The following is a 27,429-nucleotide window of genomic DNA, read 5'->3' as shown; positions in this document are numbered from 1 at the left end:
CAACTAATGAGAGAATTTTTTTCTCCAGAATGAAGGAAAGATACTTCCAGCAAATTTTTCGTATTGATTTTTAGTGAGGTAGATGGTTTTAAATGTAACCGATTATTCTCATCAATTTGCTATATGGGCCATTCAAGTTATTACGTAAGCAGATTTTCAGCCTTTTTTGACCCCCTCCTCCCCCTTGTCAGCAAAATTTCGTCAGCTGCTTAGCATATTTGATATCTTCAAAAAGGGGTGGTTAATGACGTAAGCAACCTTCAAACCCCCCTCCCCCTTGTGTTCAAAAGTCAGCAAATCCGAAACCCCCCTTCCCACCCCCCTCGATGCTGACGTAATACTTGAATGATCCCTATGCGGTCCCGTACTTCTCCCTCCGTTACATATGGTCAAGTTAACTTTTTCCTCATTGGGAAACTTCTGAAATGAAATATCTTCTGTTTCGTGGATTCAGGTTTGTATGTCAGGGTGTCATACGTGTATTTATTTCATTTGACATCGCTTTAGACACTAGAGGTACGCTGTCATAATTACAAGCTTGAATAAATATATAACGTGAGTCCAGATTATCATAGCTCTTAATTTTCTTATGATGCTTCAAATTATTTATTATTAAATTTTGGTTTGAGTGTAGCGCGTGTTTGGCAGCATATGCTCTCTGATCTTAATGTTTACAATTTTATCGATTGTTTATAATACGTGGCATTTATGATTATTTTATTGTCTTCGATCGCATAGTCAAAAACAAACAAAAAATTTTACAATCTCGGAAGAAAATACGTAAAAAGGTAAACAATTCTTTAAGCTTTGGCTCTATAACCTCATTGTTTCTCCTCGCGTAGAAAATCATAACATATATGAATGACAATTTTTATTGTTTTCATCCACCCGTGAGGGTGAATGCTCCTGCCAAGGGCCCGTCGTGAGCATCATAGGGCCCCCCCCCCTCTATTTGGATAGAAGTGCCTACCAATGTCGTTCGAGCCAGGGGTGAAGTGGGTGAGCACCCCCGGAATTAATTCACAGATCATAATCTGCTACATAAACATTAAGTCGAGCACCCACAGGCCTAAAATACTTCTGATGCCTATTGACCTATTTGCATGTTTACTCTTGAAATTTTTGATCAGATCTCATTTTCGTGAGGGCCCCAAGCCGTGCGTTAAGACAGCACTGGCTCTATCCTGGGGACCTTGTATACAGGCTCGTCGTGTGTGTGTGCTGGGGGGGGGGGGGATGTTCGCGATATCACATATGGACTCCAATTTCCCATATTAACATCATAAGATGATATTCATTTCATGGGTTTTGGTAATCCCTAATGTGAAATATGCTCAAAACTGTTATGTACATACCATGGGGTCATTCAATTGTTACGTCAGCATCGGGGGGGGGGGGGTTGAAGGTTGCTTACGTCATCAACCAACCCCTTTTTGAAGATATGAAATATTCTAAGCTGCTGATGAAATTTTGCTGGCAGGGGGGGGGGGGGGGTCAAAAATGGCTGAAAATCTGCTTACGTAATACTGGGATGTCCCCATAGAACAATCGCTGCTGTAGAACAATATCAGGAAGAATTTTAAGGAAAAGAACACCTCTTCTCAAATGTTGAAAATACTTATGGGAATATTTACTGGCAAAGCATTTTCTGTCTGTCAACTGAGGGCTCATTGCAAAATATTGCAAGGCATTCTGCTTTGGGCTAATAATGACTACAGAATAATCTATACATTGGAAAAATACATTTTATGTGCTTAGCGCAAGTTGACAAATTCCAGGCACCAGGTCCACCATAAAATTGGTATCGGCAACTAAAATTTTCTGTACATGATCGCTAAATCAGTCGGTTTCATGGGGAAAAAATTTTGCCTCGTTCCTAAGAAATTTGTGATGGCTAAATCTTTTTTGATTTGCCAAGTCCTGGCTTAATATTTTTATGAGTTGTCTACTCGATCTAAATATACATATATATTTTTTATAGATGATGCAACGTTATCTGGTATTACTTCTTCTGGTTGTGTTTGTCCATTTATCAGTGTCTGCACCCGTTGATCCAAAGAAAAAAGATGAGAAGAAAGGCACCAAGAAAAAAGAAGCTGAAGGAGAAACCGATGATATGGTTAGTCTTTTTTTTTTTTTGGAAATCCTTCATTGTGAACTGTTTGAATTTTTTTCTCTTAAAATATTATGATGTAGCTGTGGCGATTATATGCTCAGCTCATGAAATGACATGCTAAAATATAAAATAAATTGACGACAAATATTGAGATGAATTTTCAGGCAAGGCTTCTTTTTTAGTTTATTTATTTTGTTACTGTGAAGGTTTTTTTGGAAAATTTCTAGTTATAAATTGACAAGGTGGGACCCCAAAATTTACAAGATCAGGGAAAAAAAATTCGCAAAGTAAGCGAAAACATAAAATCTTGGTTGGAAGAAAAAAAAATTTATATAGCATAAAAGCTAAACGATGTCAAATTCAATTCTGAACCTAATTCTACTGGAAAACTTATTTAAATTTTATTTATATAACAGAAAATAAACCATCCACACCATTTGAGTTAAAAAAATACTTGATCTTCGTTTTTGTTTTGGAATTTATGTCATAAGATTGTTTTGGAATTTATGTCATAAGAAGTGCATTTTGTGGCACTGATTGGCTACTTTTTAAAAGTTTTCAGCCATTAAAAGCTACATGAAAGCAAGAAACAGTGAAGATTCCATCAAATTAGCTAATTATTGCACTTTTGTGGTGATCATGCAATCAGATGTAACGGAGCTCTTTTTCCAAAACTTTTTATTTCTATCGCACCCATCTTCAATTCAAAATAGGGGAGGCAGATGACCAGAACCAGTGCAACTCTTACAACATAAATACATTAAAGATGTATAACTGACTAATGGATGTTTGGCTACACATTCCAGCATGTTCTAATTCTTTAGAAATTCCACAAAATGAATGCATACAAGGTTCATCTACAGTGGAATAGTTCTACCACATTCATACTCAATCTTGAGATACTTTAAATGTACCTTGAAATAGGAATTTCATTCCTAAATATTCAGTAAAATTTTATCCTGAAAATATATTTCACAGCATATATGGCCAATTTCATACAATTTCCATATGTATTCTTGACACATCCTTTCGGGTATGAACATCCAAATATTCTGTGGATGAATCACAATTCTTGATTGTTTCACTACCATAAGAAATGACAATGTCAGAAAGAAAACTCTGTGAAAATTATGGAATGGAGTGTAACAACACACAAGACTTTTATCGGCACATGATATGGATGACAATAATAATATCTTATTATTATAATGGTTTGCAAAGTAATGAGCAAATAAGAAGGACTATTTGAAGCATCTGGACATAATGTGACTCAGTACTTTATGTGACGGAGAAAAGAACCTGTTTGCACTCTATGTTGCTTCAAAAAAAGAAAAAAAAATATTTAATAATAGATGATACAAGATTTATCGAAAGACTGGTTATTTGTGAAGATGATGAAGATTACAAGGAAAAAAATTCATCTCTGCACCCAGAAGGACTCAAACCCCAGTGTCTCGTTTCCTGAATGAGTTCTCTGCCAACTAAACTATGGAAACAGAATATTTTGACATTGGAGCGTATATATATGTTGAAAATCTCTGTACATGGACAGCGAAACGAGAGACCGGGGTTCGAGTTCCCGTGCGGGCAGAGATGAATTTTCTTCCTTGTAATTATCATCTCTACAAATAACCAGTCTTTCGATGAATCTTGTATTAACAAGTGGAGAGGACATTTCTATATATAATAGATGAATTATAAAATAATCTTGAGCAGACAATTCATCTGTTAGAAAAAAAAAACATTCAAAACAAGGGAAGGCTTGCAATTTTATTTCTTCACAGATAATGTGAATAAAACGCTACAAGTGAAAAATTTAATATCTATTAGTACTACTAAACCATACATGCACCATAATATCCATTTCTGTTATGTGTTCACCTATTTGCATGAAGCATGTGGGAAGAAATTTGCATGTAAAATTTTTGTAATATCTGTATAAATTTTATATTTACATTGTGAATACTATTTTGTGAAGTTATTGTAGTACACATTTTGCGCCACTGTGGTCATAGTGAAAGATTTGCATCGCAAGGTCCCGGGTTCAAACCCAACTGGTGCCACAGCGGTAGTTGGCTGAAGTTGGTTTTCTGTGGTTCCCAACTTTGAGGTGTGAATGTGAGTCGATCTCCCCATTAAAAAGTCTTCCACGGGGAGCAACAGGCCTACAAACAATACAAATATTAAATACACTTCACTTCTGAAATATAGATGGCAGCACTGCAAAAATTGGACACAACACTAGATACGCACTGTTAGGTACACAAACTTACACTTCTGGCACAACTCACCATGTAGTAAATTGCTCATAGTGATAGACCTTAGTTGTGCTCAGTTTGAAGGAAAGACAGAAAGCATACAATTTACTCACAGACAATTGAGTAGATACCGTGCTTTCAATCTCTATGGTATTGATCCAGCTATGTTTGGCTGTAAACGTATATCTTGTTAACTTTGGAAAGATGAATGAAAGAAGAAAATGACGTACTAAACGGGAGAAGAAGTAGTTTACATTATGACTACAGGAAAAAATATTATGGGGCCTCGGATAAACTATGTGCAAATTGTGAATAAATATGAATTGCTCAATTTCGTGAGAAACTTAAAATCATGGTTTCAGTGTATTATAACCTACTTTTGTAGCCGGTGTAAATTATTTAAAGCAATATTATAATTCAAAAAATATTTTCTTTTCCTGTAGGGGCTAGAATATGGAAGATATTTACAACAAGTTGTCCAGGCTTTAGAAGAAGATAAAGAATTTGCAGAGAAACTTAAAAACATATCCGTCGAAGAAATAGAGGTAAAAATAGACAACAAAATTATGTGAATACACTTCAAAGAGTATCATTTTAGAACATAATTTCTTTATTATCAGTTTCATGTTATTGATGCCAATGATATCAGTTAGATAATAAAATTATATAACCTCTATATGGTCTTGATTTAAAGCCTAACCTTGTCTCTTGTTTAAAGAGTTTAATCCTATGTTTGAATGTCTTTCAGAGTGGTAAGATCGCTGACCAATTGGAATTCGTTAAACATAATGTTCGTACCAAACTAGACGAGTTGAAGCGCATAGAAATTGACCGTCTACGCAAGCTTGTGCAAGAACAGATGGAACGAACCGAACTAGGTCTGTACCGCGATGAAGATGGCCACCTGTTGCCTTCTCCTGATGGTCGACGGTGGAGAACTATCCGTGGCCAAGAAGGTGGTGGTGGGGATTCCTGGTTAGGTCGGCTTCTGCTTAATCGCTTTTCTATATCTTTGCTTTTTCTTTGCTCTTTCACTACATTTCCTTGAGTTCTATATTATTGATCAGTAACATTATTATACTAACAAAAATAATGGAAATATAAATGAGTGGAAAGTGACAAATTTGCTTATCTTCATCAATTCAAGGCTTATTTTGACTGACATGAAATATTTTCACAGAAAAATCTGTTTGAAAAAATTATTATTCCTGTAAAATATTTCTTGAAAGTTTAAGAGTAAAAACTTTTAAGAAACTGTCTTTCTACTGTTATGAAAGAGCAGACTTTCTTGAAATTTTTTTTTTTAAATGTAATGCTGAAAAATGGGAGATGCAATTATTTGTAACTTTGACAAATTTCAGTATCTTCAGTACCATTTACCCTCATTCCCAAAATTCCCTTACCTTATAATACTATTTATCATCTTCATTTGCTAGCCAATGTTATTATTTAGAAATTTCTCAATTTCTACTGTAAAATTTTTGCAATTTTTTTTACTCTCTCTCTAAATTATTAATTTTCCATGAAATTTTAATGTCAAGTTTTTTTTGTTTGATTCAATCAAAATTCAAATATAATTCAGTTTTTAAGTTTGATATCGCTGTTTGATTTAGATCAGTATTGTGTAATTTGTGTTGCTCAAAAAATTTCATTCTTTGCTCAATTAATTGCACATTTTTAGGACATTCACGAAAAATCAATCAAAATTTTATCAAAGAATTTTCTATTTCCTATAACATAATTAGAACAAGAGTATTATTTCATTATCAAAATGTAATTGTTGATTGAATTACAGAGCATTTTTAATTTGTGGTGAACACGGGTCTCTCATCTTTTCTCGCTAAAAAAAAACTGAACTCCTTTATTTGATTTTAGTTTTTATAAATCTGAATTGGTTGACCCTCATGGTACTAAGACTTTAACTAAGGTTTTGGAAGTACCCAGGTATTGAAAGTTTTTCTTTCAAACAAAAGAGGGGAAGAGGAATCCTTAATTTTCATGCTTCAAGGGGAAAAACTACTTTTGTGAAGTATTTTGTGTGTGTTGTGGCCACAATGTTCTAGCTATTTTTTTGAGTTTGTGACCATTTCTGTACATAGGGGTGTATTCAGGATCGACCTTCGGAGGAGACACACTGCGTTTGCTGGTTCAAAAAGAACTTCTTCCTGAGAATTTTCAGATACTAACTTTCAGGAATCATTTTGAAATTAAGATACTATATTAAGCTATTTTCTTTCGATACTTTAATTTGTTTTTGCTTAAATATTAGAAATTTAAATTTTGATAGTTTCAGGGGGGCACAGGAAGCATGTGTCTCTCCCTGCGTATGCCTTGCCTGTACATAGTTGTTTTTTCTAATCCTGTGAAGTTTGCAAGACTCTCTGTACCTGTATTTTATTTTTTTGTAATTCAAACAGGAATCAAATTCTATGAAATTATTATATTTTTACATAGGCATTTCTTTTCTCCTGAAGGTGAGGTGGGAGGAAATAAAATGTGTAAAAGACACCTGTTTTTTATGAAACTGCTTTAATTTAAAACAATGTTTTTTAACCATTTTAAAATCCAAGGATCAGTGAAGTGTCTGAAGCAATTTAATGAACCACAAACTTATGTTAGGGTCCAATTCTTTGTTTCAACATATAAGGGGGTATTACTATAAAATTTCATTGGTAATGGTTTGAATAATTTTGATTCTATGAGAATTAGATTTTAAGTCTGTTTCTCAGCCACCTTGTTGGGCATTTTGCCTGTTGTTGCCCTTGAATTTGTATTTGCAAACCACATGCCTTATTTATTTTTGACCACCTCTAGGCTGCAAACCTATTATAATTAAATGTTCAATCTTGTTAGACCAGTTTACTTAAAGAGTTTTAAAAAAATTAATTTGCTTTTGTCGGAATGTTTTCATACAGATGTATTACACCTGGAGGATGCTTGGAACGGTTTTGTAATCGAGAACATAAATTATTTCTAGATCCTAGAGGTAATAAGAATCCATAAGTCAGCTGAAAATTATGTTGCCACTCCAATGATGCATAAGTGTAATTTTCCTAACAAAAAAAGTGTAGAAATTAAATTTTTTTTTTTCTCTCTCTCTCTCTCTCATGAATACCAGGTCTTGATCGCAAAGGAGGAGTCAAAATACCTATACATCTTGATATTGACAATATCCACACTTTTGAAATCAGTGATTTCAAGAAACTGATTCAAGCTGTAAGTTGTGACTAATATATCAATCATTATTTTTTATTTGTTACAGTTCAACATGCTTTCCTTTCCTCACTTTTTAACTGGAGAAGTGTTCTTGAGATTTAAAAAATTTTCACCTATGTTATTAGTGATGAGTGACATCAATTTTAATACTGGCTCAGTGTATTAATATATAGTCTGACCCATGTATAACAAGGAGCTTGTTTTCAGTGAAAATGCTGGTTACTCGCTAAATTCATTTTCAAGTAAAAAAATTAAATTTTGGAAATCAAGTGCTTATAATGAGTATATATGCTGTTATATCATATTTGATGCATAATTTTTTTTTTCCAGTAACTTGATTTCTATTTAGTTTTAACAGTGAAAACTTGCACTTAACCACATAGTCTCCACACTGTACATGGAGCCTGTATTAGAAGTTAAGAAAGGGCTTTTTCTTAGCTTCAGTTTCTTGTCTTCATTTTCCATGTTCATGCTTCTCTTCCAGACAAAGTGTTACTGTTCCTGCACAATGAGAACAAATCTAAAGTGGGGGGAGATAAGCCTTTTGTCTAACCATTTGATGGAGTCATACTTTGTCAAGTGCATTATCTACATATTATGAGAGTGTTGAAAGAAACTCACAAACTGTTTTGTGTGGGTTTCTTTGCAGTTAATTTTCCTCGTCTACCATTAAATATATTTTTTCCAAGTTCTTTTTTTGAATCCCTTGTTGAATCCATGCTATTGTCAAAAACCTGCTCGCTAAAAGCAACAGAATTGCCATACAGTTAGCATTGTAATAAAATATATTAATTTACCTGTTAAATTCAGATGCTCATAATATGCAGATCTAACTGCATTAGAGAGGATGTTACAATACAAATCACCTTTTCAACAGAACACCTATGTTTTTTTATTGACTAAGTCAATGCAGTGATGAGATTTTTTTCTTCAGTTATGCGATCACAATTTTTAGTTTTAATAAAAAAAAAAAAAAGTTAAGGAGTATGATTTTTTTTTCAGGCTACAAAGGATCTTGAAGAACTGGATAAAAAAAGACGAGAGGACTTTAAAAAGTATGAGATGGAGAAAGAACTTAAATATAGGGATAGTTTGAAAAATATGACTGAAGAAGAGCGAAAAAAAACTGAACAACAACATGAAGAAATGGTCAAAAAACACAAAGACCACCCAAAAGTGCATCATCCAGTGAGTTTGCTATTTTAACAAATATATATATATATTTTCTATTTTTCTCCTACTTGCTATACTTGAATATTTTATGTCTATGTAACTGATAAGGTTTTAGATGCCTCAGTAATATCTATCCCTTACATTTTGTGAATTGTGATAAATTTCATTAATTTTACCAATTTAGAGTTTTAAAAACGTTCAGCGGAACATAATAATAAAAACCAAAAGAGGACATTTTTTTTGAAAAGAAATGAATTTTTTTGTAATTAGTTTAATGTTATCTTTTCAGGGAAGCAAACCACAGCTTGAGCAAGTGTGGGAAGAAGAAGACCATATGCCCAAAGATGAGTTCAATCCAAGAACTTTCTTTGCCATGCACGGTAAGATGACTATTTTACTTGGAAAAAAGGGAGCTATATTTCTCATTACCTTTTTTTTTTAAACTCCTATCACTAAACTTGAATAATATATTTCAGAAATTATTGATGCATTGATTAATTTGTTTACAAATATTAACATTTTGCTAAGCTGAGTTTTGTCATATAGCTAGAGAATTATACTGAACAACAAATTTTGACAACAAGTTTCTGTGTCTGAAACAAAAATATTCGTTTCTTATGTAATTTGGTGTGCAGAACAGAAATTTTACTATTAAAAAAGCTGGATTGGCTACAGTTCCCAAAGCAGAATATGCCAAAGTCTGTGACGTATCAGAACAATCAGTGCTACTGCAAAAAAATCTGCAGTAGCAGCTAAATGGAAGAATTTTAAGAAAAGTGTAGTGAAGAAACACTAGTATGGGGAATGCTTACTGCCAAAAAAAAATTACAAATACAACGCCACAATAGGCAAAATGCCCAATGAGGTGGCTGAGAAAAAGATGCCCATAACAAATATGGATGTCATATGTTTCAAAAATACAGTAACCCAATTAAAAACACAATCACAAAAATTATAAACAATATATACACATGATAAAATACTATACAATGCCCATAATGTATTTATGGTTGTATAATTCTAAGTAAGGATAGCTTCTCGATTCCCCCCCCCCCACATGTTTATCGTGGGTTCATTGCAGAACAATGTGAAACATTCTGCTTTGGGAAGGGGGGGGGGCTACAGTTTTCTCTGAGATTGCATATTTAACACAAATAAAATAATATAATGCATAGAAACACATGTCATAAGTATATGGGAAACAAAATAAATGTAAGGAAAAACAATACAAAAATATATAGAAAGTTTACCAATATATAGAGGCACAACATTAATGTATTTAAAAATACAACAGAAATGCATACACAAAACAAATGTATCATATATTTTGATATGATACAATCAAGTATTCAGTTACAATCAAGTTACCAATAAGTTCATTTATCAGCATCTGACACATGCTTCATTCTTTTGCATTATGTTTCTACTGGACATAAGAACAATTTCTTACACTTGTCTAACAGTAGTTAGCCCCAGCATCTAGGTTGGCCATTTTCCCTAGTGACATTGTTCTATGGTCCTCGCCAATTTCTCACCATTCAATGACACTTGTAAATTATATTTTAACTGTTAACAGGGTGATATATCGAACACAAGAGCCAATAGAGCTTTTTCATGGCGATATTTGTGTTCAGTAGGCCAATGATTTGGAATTGTATATTTTCATGTCCAATGCAGTTTCATTGTTGTCCAGTGATACCGCTCATAAAGCACTTTTTTTACATTTAATATGGTAGCAATATACAGTGGACCAGCGGTTCTCAACCAGTGCTCCGTGTGAACTCTCCAGGGCTTCGCGCCCAATCAAGGAAAGTATAAAAAAATTGTAAATTTGAAAAAAAAAATAATTATAAATGTTTTTGAATAATAAAGGTAAATCGGTAACTTTGATGGAGAAATAAAAAATATGCCTACGAGGCTTCGCCATAGACAAAAAAGGGCTCCGTGAGACAAAAAAGGTTGAGAACCACTGCAGTAGACTCTTGCTAATCTCCAGCATATATCAGATCAGGGTGTACTGGATTACTGGAAGTCAATTTAAAAAAGACATTTAAATTATATAAACTTCTGTCCAAAAACATCTGGTGACTTGCATAGAAGAGGAAACTCTTCTATGCTTGAAGAAAACCCGTCTAAAAATGCCGGATTATAGAGAGTCTACTGTATGTCTAAAACGAGAGCAAATGAAACTTTTTCATGGTGATATCTGTTTTGCAGGTCAAAATCATTCGGAATTGTATATTTCGTGTCTGACACAATTTCATTGTTGTCCAGTATTGTCAGTCAAAACCACTTGACAAGCATATTTTATTAATAAGGAAACATGATTTACATTTTTCCGGGGGGAGGCAAACTTTTATTTCATTTATAATAACAACAGCAACACTAGTTCAAAAAAATAATGAAAAAATCAATTTTCAGATATCAATGGAGATGGTCATCTAGATGAGAAAGAAGTGGAGGCTGTACTCATGCCTGAGGTAATTGGATTGTAAATTATGGTGAAAAAGATGTGTGGGTGAAATTGATGTATTCTCAATGGTATATGTGCAATTCACAATGTATATAAAATATAGTTTGCAAATTTAATCAAATAGGAGTTGATAAATAAGAGAATTTTACTTAAGAATGCCACTTCATGCTTCAAAATTCAAAATTAAATATGAAATCAAAAATATCATGTACACACAAAATGAATGCAAACAAACAAATCTGAAGCCTAAAAAATTTCATATCCTATTAGCATGTTTCTCAAGGTGTGCATCACAGCTCCAAGGGCATTGGAGTGAGCTGGAGATATTAATTTGTGTACCTATTTATGCTTTGAAGTGGTTCTTTATGTGGGAGAAAATATCTCTAAACTAATCCGGGGAATTGCACGTATGTATTGGGCAAGGGAGCTGCGGGTGACAAAAGAACCAATGTCCTATAGAATTTATATGATGATATCTGCCACTCAATAGCTACTTATCATGAATATTCATTCATATATATTTCATATATATATATATATTCATTCATGAATATTATTAATATGTGTAATATCACTGATAGGTCATGTAACTTTTACAGATACGAAAGATGTACAACCCTAAAAATGAAGAGGATGATCCAGCTGAGATGGAGGAAGAATATCATCGCATGAGGGAACATATATTCAATGAAGTAATCTATATTTTTATCATTTATTTGTATGAGATGTTCTTGGAAGGTCAAAAAAAAGTAGACCCTCTATCTTTTCCAGCCTTATTATGATCAAAGGTCAGTTTAATATGGAGAATCTGGTTGGTTGAAAGAGTTCAAAATTAATTGCTGTAATTTCCAGTAAATAAGCTTCACCCAAAAAACGATGAGAAATGACGGGAAAAAAAAGTTTAGCCATAGAGTATGAATTATTGTGCAGTATAATATTACTCTGTACTAATTGTACTAATGTGATATTATTTACATTAAGTAAGGAATAGGATTTTTGTAAGGCCAGTGTATAAAGGGAAAGAGCCAGTTAAGAGAGAGTCTACTTTATGTTTTGTTTTTCAACATTGTCTTGCATGAATTCAAAGGTTCTCAAAATTGAACCCTCAGTTGTAAAAAGGGGATAAAACCAAAAAAAAAAAAAAGAGCAAAATTTCATTTTTTACTCTAAAGTACCTCCAAGCTTCACTCTACACATGAGTAGTAAGAGAAAAAAGAGAACCAGTCCCTATATACAGGCAGATATAGGACCTTGAAAAAGCATAAGGGTTACAAAGTTAATGTACCACTCGTACAGTGTTTTTTCGATTTCTCAAAAACTTGAGAATGTGTTATGAAATGTATTTTTAAGACTTATTTCCTTCTTAAAACTTATGATTCAATCATTGCAATCTTTAAATTTGCGGAAGTGACATATGCTGCATGTATTTAAACTGCTATTTAACACGCTATTGACTCATTCATGATGTGTGACTCATGAAGCAATCTGTTATATCTTGCAATTTTTTTTTGTTAATAAGAAAAAAAATGTACAGTTTTTTCTCTCTTCAATCTGAGAATATATATGCATGTTTCTTATATCCAGACTGACAGTAATAAGGATGGCCTACTTAGCCTGGAAGAATTTATCAAAATGACTCAACAACAAGACTTTGAACAAGATGAGGGGTGGAAAGTAAGAATACTATTATTTCTTTTGGAAATGATTCAATACTTTATTTCTGATCAGAATTACTTTCTACCTGTTATTTGAAACAAAAATGTTTCACATCCCTTTGTTTTAAATTATCTTTTCAAAATTAAGACCAATTTTTGTAACACATGAACATAACTGACTACAAGCTCTGTGTTATGCAAAAGTAGGGTGCTCTTCTGCTGGTGATGGGCATAGACAATGCTCAAGACTTGAAAAAAAATGGTTTAACAGTCCCTGATCTAAACCAGTTATAGATTTGTCTATTGAAAGTGCTAAACAAAGATTACCCAGTGCCTTGAGATATAATTCACTGATACTGCAATACACTGCTACAGATAATTGCATCAAATGTGACAATTTTTCTTATGCTTAAAATAAATGAACAAGAGGGAAATTAGAGGATTTTAGGAAATAATCATGTTTAAATTAACCTTTGAACCTTTATCCATTTTTCAGCTGAAAGATATTTTTCACTTATAGCAGGGCTTCTCAAATTGTCTGCCCTGACAAAGGTTGTTCGAAGAGATTCCTTGTCAAACTGCTCTAGGGAGCTGCGAATAAGCGTTGATTAGGGAAAGGACTGGAGAACCCCTGACTTATAGTATTCTTTTTCCCCCATGAGTATGAAATTCATTGAAGTTAACCACTCAGATCTAAAGCCGAGTTCCTACATGCATGTTACTTGTCATATTCAAGTAAACACATTGGATAATTTGAGATGTCTGTGCATATACAAAAAATTTTATTCCCATTTATTAAGCCACGCATATGATTTCACTTACAAAAATCTAATTTTTTGTACAGGGTTTAGATGAACAGACAGTGTATTCTGAAGCTGAACTGGAAGAGTATATGAGACAACAGCACATGGCTATGGTAAATTATATATATATATATATATATATTCCTTTTTTCGCTCTCATTTTTGAATAAAATGTGACAAGATATTGTTGAATTGGAAGTGAAATCGTGAAAATTACATAAAACGCAATCATATGAATAATTTTTTTTTAAACATGAAAAACTTATTTTCACTATTCTTCATATCATGTAGCCAAACTTTGTTAACTTGAAACTGAAGGAACAAAGAAAATCACTTTGAAGGAAAAAGATTTGTTTGGCATTATGCCAAGCTTAACTGGGGAAGAAAAGTCAACTGGTCTCTGTGTAGAAAAGTTGACCTTTCTTTCCGAGTTCACATCCACATAATATCAAGAAAAGTCTTTTCTTAATAATCTTGATATATTCAGCTGGAAAAAAAATTTAAAATCATTTTGTGTTCACTGAATTTAATAAAATTACCTTTAATTTGATGGCACCAATCGTATGTTTTGTGTCACTCAGTATTTTGCATCATGACTGAATTATAGAATAAAGCTTTGCAAATCGTTACACTATTTATCATTATTTGCGACTGTTTTATACAAGAAAGAATATTGAGAAAAAGAATTATTCAGCAGAACATTTTCGACCACTTCAAAATATGTGATTTTGTGAAGGATTCAAATTTTAAAATAAATTGGTTGTGCACATAAAGATGTATCATCTTGTGATTTTTCTACATCAAAATTTATAATTTTAGAATCAACAGTATGGAGATCCAAGAATGTATTATGATTTACCTCATGCTCCAAACCAAGGAATACCTCCAAATATTAATTACAACGTACCACATCCTGACATGCAAGGTGCATACCCTCAATATCAACAGCAAGTTCATCCAGGGATGCATCCATCACAGCAGCAACCTTACCACCAACCTGCTTATGCTCAACACCAAGATCCGTCACAGTATCAGGCAGCGCCACCTCACCAGCAAGCGCAATTTCATGGAGGCCAACCCCAGAATTACCAGGGTGTACCAGTTGATCAGAAATTTGCCAGTGCTCCACAACAACAGCAACATGTACCACAAGGGCATCCCCAACAGCAGTTTGTTCCGCAAGGGCATCCCCAGCAGCAGTTTGTTCCGCAAGGGCATCCTCAACAACAGTTTGTTCCACAAGGCCATCCACAACAGCCGCAAATTCAGCAGGGGCATCCACAACAGCAAATTCAACCGGGCTATGCTCAGCACCAGCAAGTTCAACAGGGCCATCCACAACAGCAACAGGTTCCCCAAGGTCACCCTCAACAGCTACATCCAGTGCAGGGAAATCCTCAGCAGCATATTGGCAATGTACCTCAGCAGCATATTGGCAATGTACCTCAACAGCAACCTGTTGGTAATGTGCCTCCACATTATCAGGGTCAAGCATCTCAAGTTCAACATCCTGCTCCCGTTCAGAAACAGGTGAATCAAGAACAGCTACATGTTGCACAGAAACAGGCGCCATCGACTTTGAACGAGGTAAATATTTTCAATACACATCTTTATAAGCTGTTCTGATCTGTTTTCACAATGCTAAAGGATTGTTTTTTTATAGACACAATAAAGTTCATCCATGGTTCCATGATTGGGGGGATTTTACCAAATCACTTATATTTCTGTGTTCATTGGCTGAGCTTGTAATTAGGGGTCATTGAAGTATTACGTCAGCATCGAGGGGAGGGGGGTTTTGGATTTGCTGACTTTTGATGACAAGGGGGAGGGTTTGAAGGTTCCTTACGTCATCAACCACCCCTTTTTGAAGGTATGAAATATTCTAAGCTGCTGACGAAATTTTGCTGACAGGGGGGAGGGGTCAAAAATGGCTGAAAATCTGCTTACGTAATACTTGAATAACCCCTTATATCCATTGGCTATCAACCATATTTTTTCAAATTTCTAGTTCTCTTATACAGGTTGCATAGCTGTTTCCTTCTGAAAATTACTGGAGAACCATTGAGAGGATTATTTCTAATTAGGAAAAAGTATCCAAATAATGTGTAGAACTCAGATATATGTCATTCATATTGCAAGGGGTTGTATAGTTATTAAGTTATTTTAAAATGAAAAAAAAAGACTTTTTATACTGACACTGTATGCTCGAAAACTCAATTAGAAAGTTGCTTGCCCTGTCTCTTCATAAGCCAACAAAAAGAAGAAAAAAATCCACGTTTCCAAGTCCAATATTTACTGGGATATTTGAATTAAAATACTAAAGAGGGGGGGGGGAAAGAACCGCTTAAACTGACGGACACACTTCTTCCTCTCATTTATGTGGTTCTTTCCTACATTTTCTCAAACATTTAATTCAAATATCTTGCGTGTACTTTTCATTTTTGGCCTCAAGAGAGAGAAAGAGATAGGGCAACAACTTTCTGATTGGGTTTTTTAGGACAGGGTGTCTGTATAAAAAGTTAATCTTTTTATATTTCAATAACTATACAACTTGCAATATGAATGATGTTTCTGAGGTCTACATGTTTTTTGGATAGTTTTTCTAATTTGAAGTGGGCCTTTAAGATTAACAGTTTGCCAGAAATTTGCAGCAAGGAACGCAGGTATGCACCCTGTATTGTTGGCTATGATGTATACGGCATAAATATTGTTAGTAACTTTGGGGAGCAGAGAACACACCTAGCCTCCTACAGTCTTGCAGCCTGATACCAATAACTTACAGAGAAAGAATTTTTGGTTAAACCTTAGCTTCAGAATGTGCAAAAATAACTTTTGACAGAAAAAAAAAAAACATTATCCAAAGTCCTGATAACTATAAACAAATTAACGAATTTTTTTCCCATGTTATGATATTGGTCCGTTCCATTGTTTGCAAAACTGATAATAATACTCGACTGATAACATTATCCATGATTCTAATAAGTGGAGGCAACTGGACATGAATTATCGTGATATGTTAGAGAGAACACTCTAAAAGAAACACACTTTTAATGACACATCTCTGTTATAACAACTCAATTTTACACCCTCTTGAATGTTATGACTAATTTTGATTACAATTTTTCTGAACTAGTAAGAAAACTAAAGATTGTTTTGTTTGTTTTCACAGATACCCAATCCACCAGTTCAAAAAGTGGCGCCGAGTGGACAACAGCAGCAGCAAAAGGCTTGAGAAATGTTAATTTGCTCCACTCCTTTTATTTTAAATCCTAAACTTTAAAATTGTGATTTTCCTTATATAAATCATCATCTTGTTTTAGTTATATACGTTAAATACTTCTTATTTTAATCCTTCCAAATTGATGCCAAATTCATTATTTTTTAAGAACTTGTTGAAAAAACAAATCTTGTAAAATTATCATGTTCTTTGATAAAGCTTTCTTTAAATTTCAGTATGTGGAAATTCCCACTCACATGATTATACCTTTTAGTTCTGGCTAGTCATGACATTTTGATGAAACAGAAAAATGTATTTTGGTTGTGGAGATATACTGTTGTTTTTATGTATATTGTTTGGAAATTCTGCTGTGTATATATTAGTATGGATATGATATTTCACAATTCACTTGAGAAAGGTTGCAAATAATTCATTATAACTATGTATTATTCTTAAATTTTTTTATTCCTAATGATTTTTGCGGAGAACAATATAGTATGTATGAAGTCATTACAAACTCTTGATGGGATGAAATTTCTTTGTATTAAAACCAAATAATTGCATAAGAGGCAGGGCTTGACAAATTCCGGGTTTCCATGGCGAGTCTATTGGTATGAGACTTTTCGGAATTTATGTTGGTGTGCCACCAAAAAAAATATTATTTTGCTATATAGACCAGTGTTTCTCATTCAACTCATGGCCCCTTTGGACCATATTTTCTTCGCATGCCCCACCCTCCCTCATTAAAGAGCCAGACCTTTTGTTGGTGTCAAATTTGATCAAAATTTAATTTATAATGAACAAAAGTTTTATAAATACCAACCCTGTGGCCAGAAAGTAGGAGATCATTACTCCCAAAAGCCAAAGTATATGGGAGAAATGGGTCTGCGTAAAATATGGGATGATTCAATAGATCAACACTCCTGACACATTACCCTCGGTTAGATTTCAGTGAGGGTTTTATCCATGATTGTCGTTCACCAGGCACATTAATGTTCTGGAGCCCTCATAATTAGCTAGGAGTAACTGTTTACATATTTAAATTTTTAAATCATAGTACCAGATCTCATTGTGTAGCAATCCCCCCCTCCCATTTCTATTCTGAAAATAATTTTTTTCCATAATATTTTACTAGAAAGCGTTTTTCTTCATAACATTCTAATTTGTCAAGCCCTGGTATGAAGGGCTGATCAAATGAGACTGGTTTGAGTGGATTCACTAGGGTGTACAAAATGGTATGTCTGCTGGTTTGGCATAATTGAAGGCAACTAGTATAAAAGCAAGCAGGAATGTGTTTTTATATTAGAAGCTGGCATTTGAATATGCATCCATTACTTGAGACGACTATTGATATTGTGTATGAACGACTTGGATTGGTTCTCAAACTGTTTGGTCACTACCACAGACTTCGATGCAGTGCTCGCTGTTTATTAAAATCACTGATTTTATTAAGGAACAGATTTCTTATTAATCTTATTTAAAATTTTGAAAATGAAGTAAAAATATGTATGACACACTGACGAATTAACACTCGAGTTGATGCATAGGCTAACATTGATTTATTAATTAAACTAGCACATCACAGTGCATGAATTGTTCTTATACAAATGTTCTCAGTGGAATTATGCTTGCATCATCTTGAAGACTTAGATTAGTGTTTGGCAGAGTATGTTGTTATTTTCTCAAATGCTGTTTGGAAATTTATAGAAAAAGTTCTATAAAGTTCCCTATTCTTTCCAATGTTGGTTTAAACCATAGGCTTCGGGAATAGTCAGTCTCAAAACAGTAGCATTAAAAAATCCCCTTTTTTTCAGTTGTCTTTTTTTGAAAGATAGATGGCACTGAAAATACAAAACTTAAGATGGATATTCTTTGAGACAGAAAGCTGTCTTTGAGGGAATAAAAAAAATACTCCCTACATTGATTAACAAGGTATGAAAAAATAGTGATTAGAAAAAAACATTTTTTTTAAATGAAAAGCATATTTTAATTAATTAAAACAAATCTTGTTAATCATTAAGAATGCCTAATGTTTTCACATCACGTAACTGCTTTTCTCCTAATCACTCAAATTTCATTAAGCATTAATGAATAAACTACAAACAAACTGTGAGCAAAAAATACGAACATCAAAAATCTCTGTTTATGTAACATGAAAGGTCATTGAGCTCAAATTAACTTTTTTTTTTAAATAGAACAATGCTTTTATTCATGAATCCCCCTCATTTAAGTGAGTGAGTGGTGGCAACTCAGTATCTTATATGAGGTGAAGGTATCTCAATTCACTCGATGTACAACCAAAGGGCCATTCAGCATCAACGAAATAAAACATTGTATATTGGCAAGATTGTTTCTTGCACAATGAATGAATGTGTTTCTGACTTGCATGATGATGCTTATATAATATAGTTTACACATTTTTATTCTTTCACAGATTTAATGGGTTTTGGTAAAAAAAAGAGCGAACTCAAAATTTTAATACAAAAAGTAAAGTAGAAAGCCCAATAATATCTATGTTGGTACAACATCTATTATTTCAAATCAGCAATTAGGGCAAGGCTTTATATAGAAAATTATTCCTCTGTTTATTAATCATGGGAACCTTAGTGCCACATTGCAATGCACTACATATAGTGCAGTTTAGCTTCCTATAGTTTTCTGCAATGTTTTCCATGCACAATAGCTAGAAATGAAGCAGCTTTCTTTCTGCACTATCTAGGGAATCAAGTTCAAGTCTATATTTACCTCAAAGATCTTCAGTAATCTTTTTTAATCTCAAACCATACCAGGTTACATTTACTTCAATATCATTGAAAAAACAAGGAAATAAAAGAACAAAACAAAGAAAAAACAATTAAAATGTTGACTTAAATTAATGATTTAAATCAACGTACCCTGTTGATTAATGCTTTTATGTACACCTTTATAAAATGAAATATTATTTTAGTTTCTTCACATTCCATTTCAAACAGGTTTCACTGTATGATACAATTGAAAAAAAGGTTCCATACAGAGAATCTGGGTTAAAACCCACAATCAGACAAAATAGTGATTGGGGGCAAGCAGGCACTCCATCACTATTCAACAATCTACCCTGTCCTATATAGTACAAGCAAATCTGTTAGAGAATAGGAAAACAAAAAAATATAGTATATATATATAAAAAATATGTGCGTATATATGCCATCTATACGTCATTTCAAGAACTTGATAAAAAAATTCATATCTCAGGATGATTTAGCAGGTTACTATATTCATCTGTGTATGATGGGAGCACTCTGAGGGTTATATATATAATCCTAGAATGATACCAAAAAAAAAAAAACCTGCTTAATGGTGTCTATATATGTCCACCTCCAAAATAAGTTACTGTACAGTCTGTAAAAAAACACTGGTCCCCCCCCCAAGAGAACTTCAGTTGAGGCATACCTGGGATGGATGGGTAAAGTTCTGCCCCGAAACAAAATGGCTGCTGTTCTAGGGTTAACGAACAGGCAATGCTTTCTGGGCATCAGCTGCTGATTGATAGGTTCAGTTGTCAGTCTGGTTGATTACATGATTTCTGACTGAAAAACTTTTTCAACCAATATTTTGCAGTAGGAAATTACCCGTAATGGTGATAGACTGATGGTATGCTCAGTTCAGAAATAGAAGTTTGCATTTCCCAGAGTCCCCTCTTTTTTTACAAAACACATTCTAGACACCAAAAATTAGGATAATTCGTAACGTTTAATTTCCTTTTGAGTTTCATGCAGTTTTCATAGTAGATGAAACCCATTTCACAAACCGTTTCTGTAAAAGACTATTAAATCACGTAACTTGGTCGAAAAACAAATTTGAAACAATGGTATTCAGAACAAACACAATGGAGACGAATGTTCTTGTTGATTAGTTTGCACCAGTTGTAGTGATATTGCACAAATAGGTTTCATTTGATCACCTCCCCAGTAAAAATAAATTTTTCCAGCAACTACTTATTTTGGTACTTTTCCATTATAACCATACCAAACCGGCATATATTTTGGCTTTTTTTATTCAACATGCCTTTGGTACAATACCAGGTTTTCATTTAACTACTACTTCCAGTATGACTGCTGACTCTGAGGAAATTCGCTTGGACAAAAATAGCACTAATTGATATGGTTATAATAGGACAGTACCCTTTTATTTTTACATGTATCTCATGGTTTCTCGACTGAAATAACAGTAATATTAAAATAAATGTATCTTTTAAGAACCATGGGGACAAAAACTGATTTTTCCCATCAACGAAAGAAACCTGGTAATAATTAAACCATCAAATTTGCAAACAGGTGGTTAATCTTTGTCTTTTAATCAATCTTTTTTTTCCCCTGCAAATGTGTAGCTGCCATATCTTATTTCTGCTGACAGCGATTGTTTTTTAATTTTTATTTTGTGTTTTTTTTTGATAGTTTGCCAAAACTTTCGATTATGCATTCCATATTATGTAAATAAAACGAACGTGTGATATATTTTGTAAAGATCAACAATTAGAGGGACCTGAGATTTGGTATTTGTACAGGCGCTTTTTTTTTCTTATACAGTGACTGATGAAAAAAGGTAGTATGGAATGTTTTGTTGCGAATAACAATAGGGGACTTCTGTTTGATGGAATGCTGACGTTTTACAGCATGAATATTTTGTTGTATTCAAAAAAATAAATGTTTACTTCTGAGAAAACTAGTTTTTATTTGTGTCATATGTGTGCTCAACTCATGGCCAACGAATCAAATATGGCCCGCAACCTCAAACCTAATTTTGTAAAAATGTGGTGGCACATAACAGATCACTTAAGTGACCCACTGTGCAGTTTCACATCGGTCAAATGAACCATGAGACATTTCCACGTCAGAGTTTTAACCCTAGTACTTCTAGGTAGATCTGGAAACTGCCATAAGCCTGATGTCGATACATGAATGAATGAACGCCAGGGTCGCTGCTGTCGGACTTATCCCGTTTGCCGAGATCTCTTCCAGCCCAGCTTCGTGGCAGAGTCTGGAACAAAGTGAGTGCACCTAACAGTCTGAGTGTTGTGTCTGATATTTCAGTGCTGCCATCTATACTTCAAATTGTGAGTGAAGTGTAGTGATTGAATATTTGTAACGTTGTAGGCCTGTTGCTCTCTGTGGCGAGACTTTTTAACGGGGAGATCGGCTCGCATTTGCACCTTTAAGTTGGGAACCACAGAAAACCAACTTCAGCCGACCGCCGGTGGGGTTCGAACCCGGATCCTCGCGATGCGAGTCCATCACTATGACCACTCAACCACCACAGCGGCCTGATGTCGATAGAGTGGCTTCGGGGAGCTTGTGGCCACTAGGTCAATTTCTAAGGAGGTGGAAACGCAGCAGGTTATTTAGATGGCCCTGAAATATGTAAATCATTTACAGATCACTTAATTGATCAACAACATATTAACATATCACTTAATACAGTGACCCACTGCACATTTCCAGATAACTTAAGCAAACTGCTACGCTGTTCCAGATAACTTAGTTGATCCGAGACATGTTTTAGAGAACCAATGAAGTGGCCTGTATTCTCCTAAAGGTTAGCTACCCTTGATTTACGCATTAGAAGACATCATTTATGCTGAAACATATATTGGTACTTGGATTTTTTCAAAGAAATCCTTGTATCAGAAATCAAATTTTAAGCTTTTGCATAGATTTACGCAAATGTGTCTCCTATATCTGTTAGAGAAATATTAGTTGGTACAGTGTAGATGTGTGTAATGAGCCAGACCTCAAACTATATGTATAAAAAAAAAAAAACAACCTTACATTTAAATTAGTACATTTTCACCTCTCTGTTTCGAAGTATCATCAGGGGTAACCATCAGCAGGGTTCAAACCTGGTGCCTCATGATGAGCACCCAGCACTATGTTCACATGACCACACAGCAGCCTGTGGATATCTCTTCCCAAATCATGTGATTCAATTTTATTCTAATAATTTTTTCAAAGGAAGACCTCATGCTCAAAACTTTCTCAGTAAGTTTTTTCGATATCTTAAATACGAGCAAATTAAAAACTACATTGATAAAAAAACGCAATTTCAATCAATGCAGAAACAGAAAAATGTAAAACCTTAACCGGGTGATGGTTGGAAAAAAAACATCAGCTTATCAAGGAGAGAAGTGTTTATTAAAATTTAAAAACTTTATACATTATGCCGTTCAGTTTTATAGTGCTCACTCTCCATGACACTGCTTTTGTTCAGAGGGGGAAAATATATTTTAATATATTTTTATTCATTACACATTGGTATATATTATTTGGGACAGCAAGGCACAAAATGTGAAAAAAAAAAACAAAACAATGAAACAAAATTTGATTTATGCATTAAACCGTTTGTCATGCAGCTGAATTCAATTTTTTTTTTTTTAATCACAACTGTGGTTGAATATATGTTTCACTTCATAAAAATACAAAAAAAAATTCTGTTTAGATAAAGTTTATTCATTCTGCCCTCTAATGTCATGATTTGCAGAATCTGAATGTTATAAATAATGGTATAAATGCAGTGGAATAAGATGGATACGAAAATAAGAAAGTTCATTCGCAATAGGTTTTCACAAGAAAAATAATGGTGACATATGTATACTACACAAAGTATGTTACATCAAACAGTTACGAAGCTTCCGATACTTTTCATCAAATCCATTTACTGTTTAATTTTCTTCTGAGCTGTACCTATGTGACACTGATTTACCTGGAAATAAAAACACGAAAAGATTCAACTACATGATGCAAAGGCTGTTTATTACACAACCAGATTAGCATAGGTGCTAATTTCCAGACTTTTAGTTTAGTTTATCATGTGATGAAATACAGTCAACTCTAATTATAGCCACCCCCTCCCCAGTGCACCAAACCCACTTAGCGTAAGAATTTTTCAAGGAACAAATCTTCTATTTCTAAGCTTCACATGTTAAACCATGATTTGATATAACGCCAAACTTGTGAGATAAATGGGCGTTAAATCAGGGTTCAACTGTATTTTACACCAAAAAAACGTCAGACACATAAAATGGAAAACAGGAATTATGGGATTGTGTGTGGTGATCATATGACTTGCTTTACCAAGATGTTCCTATATTTTTTGCTGTTATGATTTTCTTCTGTATTTTCAACAAAGAACTGAATTTTTCATTTCCAATTTTATTCTATTTTAAATGTAAATTTTTCTCTACACAGTGATACCTTGAATAACGAACATTTTCGTTGATATGAATGCATGTGCTAACATAAAATAGCTGCGTCATGAACTGAATTTTCAAACCAATCATCAGAATTACTGTCACTCACACAAGCCCGATCAACTCATGTCCACCTTGGGATATTTTTCCAGATGTACCTATACTTCTCTTTCTAAAATCCTTAGAACAATTTCATGTAAAATGAAAGATTTGGATAATAGAAAATGTACTGAAAAAAGTGAGCCTATGTACATGCTCTTTCAATGCAAGACTCTCGGCAATCAAACTAAATAGTCTGGATAAGAGCTTATCTTCGTCCACCTGCATGCATCAAGGCAATAGCAATGAATTAACAGAATCATAAATGGATAGGGACATCTACAAACTTGACTGGATTGTGTCAGCACATAAAGCTGGTGTGTTGGTTGTGTACAGACTGGAAAATAGAAAGATCTTCAGCATCTCTCATCTTCCTGTAGTTTCTCATTTATCCCATTTTGAAGCTTTTAATTTTAGCTTTAAATCAATGTTTTTACCTTTTTTATAACATTCTTTGGTGTTTTTTTTGGGCAGAAGCTGGAACAAATCGAGAGATTTCTTTATCGAAATTTATGGGAAATCGTGTTTTGGCAAAATAATCATATTTGTTAGCCGAGGCATCACCGCATTTTCATTGAAACCAATTTGATTTTTTCTAACCTCCACTGAAATCAAGGATTAATATCATTTTGCCAACTTATATCAATGAAAAGTATGGCTATAAATATGAATATTGTATCTTACATATTTCTTACATTAAATGTTGTTTTTTTAAAGTAGAATTCATTTTAATCCACTATGATTTGCAGTCAGGGCCGTCTTAAGAGCTTCATGGGCCTCAGGCAAAGGGATTTTTCCGAGGCCCCCCCCCCCCTACTAGAAATTCCTGCTTACCCCAATTTACATGATTAACCTTAAAAATCTTACCCAGATCTCATTAAAATAAAGCACTTGAGGCCCATGCATTAAGACGGCACTGTTTGTAGTGCTACTTCTTTTTTTTGCCATTTCTGATTTTAGCAAAGTCATAGTAAGAGGGTCTGGTTCATTTTCTAACAATCTGCCCCACTGAAATGTTAGGAAATGACTGATATGTATGACCATGGAATAACATGGTTAAATCTATTGTTTTATCCCTTTACCCCCCCCCCCCAAAAAAAAAGAAATTTCTGGCTACAACTGGATTTCAAGAATAATTGACAACTTTTCTAATTTGGCATCATACTTGGCGACAATTGCCAATTTCTCATACTTGGAATCCTAATTTCCCATATTTTTCTTAAGCATTCCTCTGAGGAATTTCTAATGACCCAGTGCTTACTAGAACATGTTGTATGTGTCCTCCCTCCCTACCACTTATTTATGACATCCGGGTCATGCATGTTTCATGTTATAGAAGTGGTGCCACCTGTCTTCTGTACTTGAAATGAAAGCAGCAGATGCCTGAATCTGTGTTTATGTAAGTATCATGTTGAAAGTATGCCTGCTCCCTGTGGAGAGACTTTTTCAAACACGAGCTGCTTAATAGAAAGTAAATATCTTCACTTGGATGTAATCAAGTTGTTGTTTTATTGGTTAATACAATGGTTTTCCTGTGGTTTTCTTTCCAGACTTTGTCTCAATGAGGTTTGAAGGGTATTACAAAGACATTTTAGCTATCAATACATATTGAAAATCCATACCTTGGTAGCAAATCTTAACGAGTTTACTGTTTCATTGAAGTTATCTTCCCACGGGCTTATATTAACAAACATCAATGTCTTGCTATTTCCACCGAGCGAATTCATGAGAAGATGAGTTAATTTCGAATTTCTGTATGGAATATGATCAGCCTGAAATTTATAAACAACAATAAACTTTATTTTTTTCTTCCAGTCAAACTATGAACAAACAATAAAATACACAAGAACTGTAAAAAGTCTGATACAACACAAATTGTGTTTATAAGGAAAATCCGACTATTTCTCTTCAAGTGTTACGCCAAGGATAGGCTACCAATGCTACCAGAAATTCACTTACTCTCACCCCCTAAACATTTGTCTTACAGAGAATCGACCGAAAGGTATAATTTTTATACCCCTCAATAGACTTACCAATTTATAAACAAGATGGGTGATGCTACTTCTTTTCACTTTTATTGCTTCCAGAGCCTAATCAGGATCCCTCACAGACAGAGGAATTATTTGATTGGAACAGTTTAAAGTAAAGATGGATGATTTTTTCTCTGTCCATGATACACCAAATCAAGAAACTTTCTGAAGAGGTAAACTTGGGAAGAAAAGTTTGTCATCTCCACTGTGAATTGAACCCAGAACCTCTCGTAAACTGGGCAAGCACACTGACCATTATACCACACAACAGACATGACTTTCCCTTAAAACATACACAGTAACATGACTTGCAGAGTACAAATACAGCAGCCTCTTTCAACTTACGTTGCTTCTTGCGACAGAGCCTGGGTGTCTTGCAGTTCCTCCAATCTCTTTCAACTTCAGCGATTGGCGTCCAGGTAGCCAATGGATGATTTTTTTCTCGGCCCATGATATATTGGCATAATATTCAGGTCTATTTATTTGATGTATCGTGGGTAGAGACAAGAACATCCATATCTACTGCTGCCATCTGGAAGCCAATTGCTGAGGCTGCAATGTCTCTACTCAGCAAGTCACGTTACGGTGCAAGTTTTAAGAAAAGAAATGTTGTGCCTCTATGGTATAATGGTCAGTGGGCTTACCCGGTGTGCAAAAAGTCCTGGGTTCCATTATCGGTGGAGACAACAAATTATTCTTCTTAAGTTCACCTCCTCAGCATAATATTCAGAAAGTCTCTGGATTTGAGTTTAAAGTAATTTTCAAATATAAAAAAAAATTAAACCATTAATTTCCGACCGTTTGCACAAGTAAGCTCTCTGTAATTATATGCAATTTAATATTTGAATGTCAACACAAGCAGGGATATGTGGAAAACCCTTTAAAAGAAGGAAATCTCACCCAAATGTTGAATTTGCTTGAAGGATATTGACAATCTATTTCTTAGCATAAGTTATTTTGTCAACACAAAGATTGAGACTCATTTAAAAGCCATTCCTCAACAGCTACACAGTAAAACCTCAATTATCCAATATAATTAAGGATGAACTCACGTCAATGAATGAAAGCTTTTGGATCATAATAGGCAACAAATTTTCACGAAGTTTATGCGTCCGAAACAAAAGCCATTTCTTATGTAATTCAGAAGAAATAATTGACCACTAAAAA

The 27,429-nt window shown here is 34.1% G+C and overlaps 2 protein-coding genes across 8 annotated transcripts in view; one reads left to right on the top strand and one right to left on the bottom strand.

The window, feature by feature from the left end:
• Window positions 1–427: 427 nt before the first annotated feature.
• On the top strand, window positions 428–19,076 carry LOC149083162 (nucleobindin-like). 7 transcript variants are annotated; one of them, XM_089236323.1, is made up of 13 exons: window positions 428–555; window positions 1,982–2,119; window positions 4,818–4,919; window positions 5,123–5,252; window positions 7,493–7,590; window positions 8,593–8,778; window positions 9,053–9,143; window positions 11,185–11,243; window positions 11,836–11,928; window positions 12,821–12,910; window positions 13,736–13,807; window positions 14,514–15,281; window positions 16,864–19,076. In XM_089236323.1, exons 2-13 carry the CDS (start codon window positions 1,982–1,984, stop codon window positions 16,924–16,926), a joined length of 1,890 nt encoding a protein of 629 aa, XP_089092449.1. In that variant the 5' UTR covers window positions 428–555; the 3' UTR covers window positions 16,927–19,076. The 7 variants fall into 7 exon arrangements, with proteins under 7 accessions (XP_089092449.1, XP_089092446.1, XP_089092451.1 ...); XM_089236320.1 differs by having other exon boundaries at window positions 440–555; window positions 5,123–5,354; XM_089236325.1 differs by having other exon boundaries at window positions 451–516.
• Window positions 19,077–23,372: 4,296 nt separating this feature from the next.
• LOC149083161 (carboxy-terminal kinesin 2-like) overlaps window positions 23,373–27,429 on the bottom strand; it is a 29,464-nt gene continuing 25,407 nt past the window's right edge. The window contains exons 12-13 of the mRNA XM_089236327.1: window positions 25,855–26,004; window positions 23,373–23,646 (exon numbers count right to left, since the gene is read on the bottom strand). Coding sequence (XP_089092453.1) covers window positions 23,599–23,646; window positions 25,855–26,004 — 198 coding nt within the window. The 3' untranslated portion in view covers window positions 23,373–23,598. The remainder of the gene's footprint in view (window positions 23,647–25,854; window positions 26,005–27,429) is intronic.

This window comes from Pholcus phalangioides, unplaced genomic scaffold, assembly GCF_987345545.1.
Source record: "Pholcus phalangioides strain wild (caught in Gottingen) unplaced genomic scaffold, Ppha-v1.0 ptg000009l_1, whole genome shotgun sequence".
NCBI lineage: Eukaryota > Metazoa > Arthropoda > Arachnida > Araneae > Pholcidae > Pholcus > Pholcus phalangioides.
The sequence above is the reverse complement of the archived record's forward strand: the minus strand, read 5'-3'. Positions and strand labels throughout refer to the sequence as shown.

Bases quoted from the DNA above. Each gene is read 5' to 3' on its own strand.
- LOC149083162 (XM_089236320.1), top strand. From the start codon at position 1,982: ATGATGCAACGTTATCTGGTATTACTTCTTCTGGTTGTGTTTGTCCAT. The intron at 4,920-5,122 runs GTAAAAATAGAC...AATGTCTTTCAG, and splicing joins TATCCGTCGAAGAAATAGAG to AGTGGTAAGATCGCTGACCA. The intron at 9,144-11,184 runs GTAAGATGACTA...ATCAATTTTCAG, and splicing joins AACTTTCTTTGCCATGCACG to ATATCAATGGAGATGGTCAT.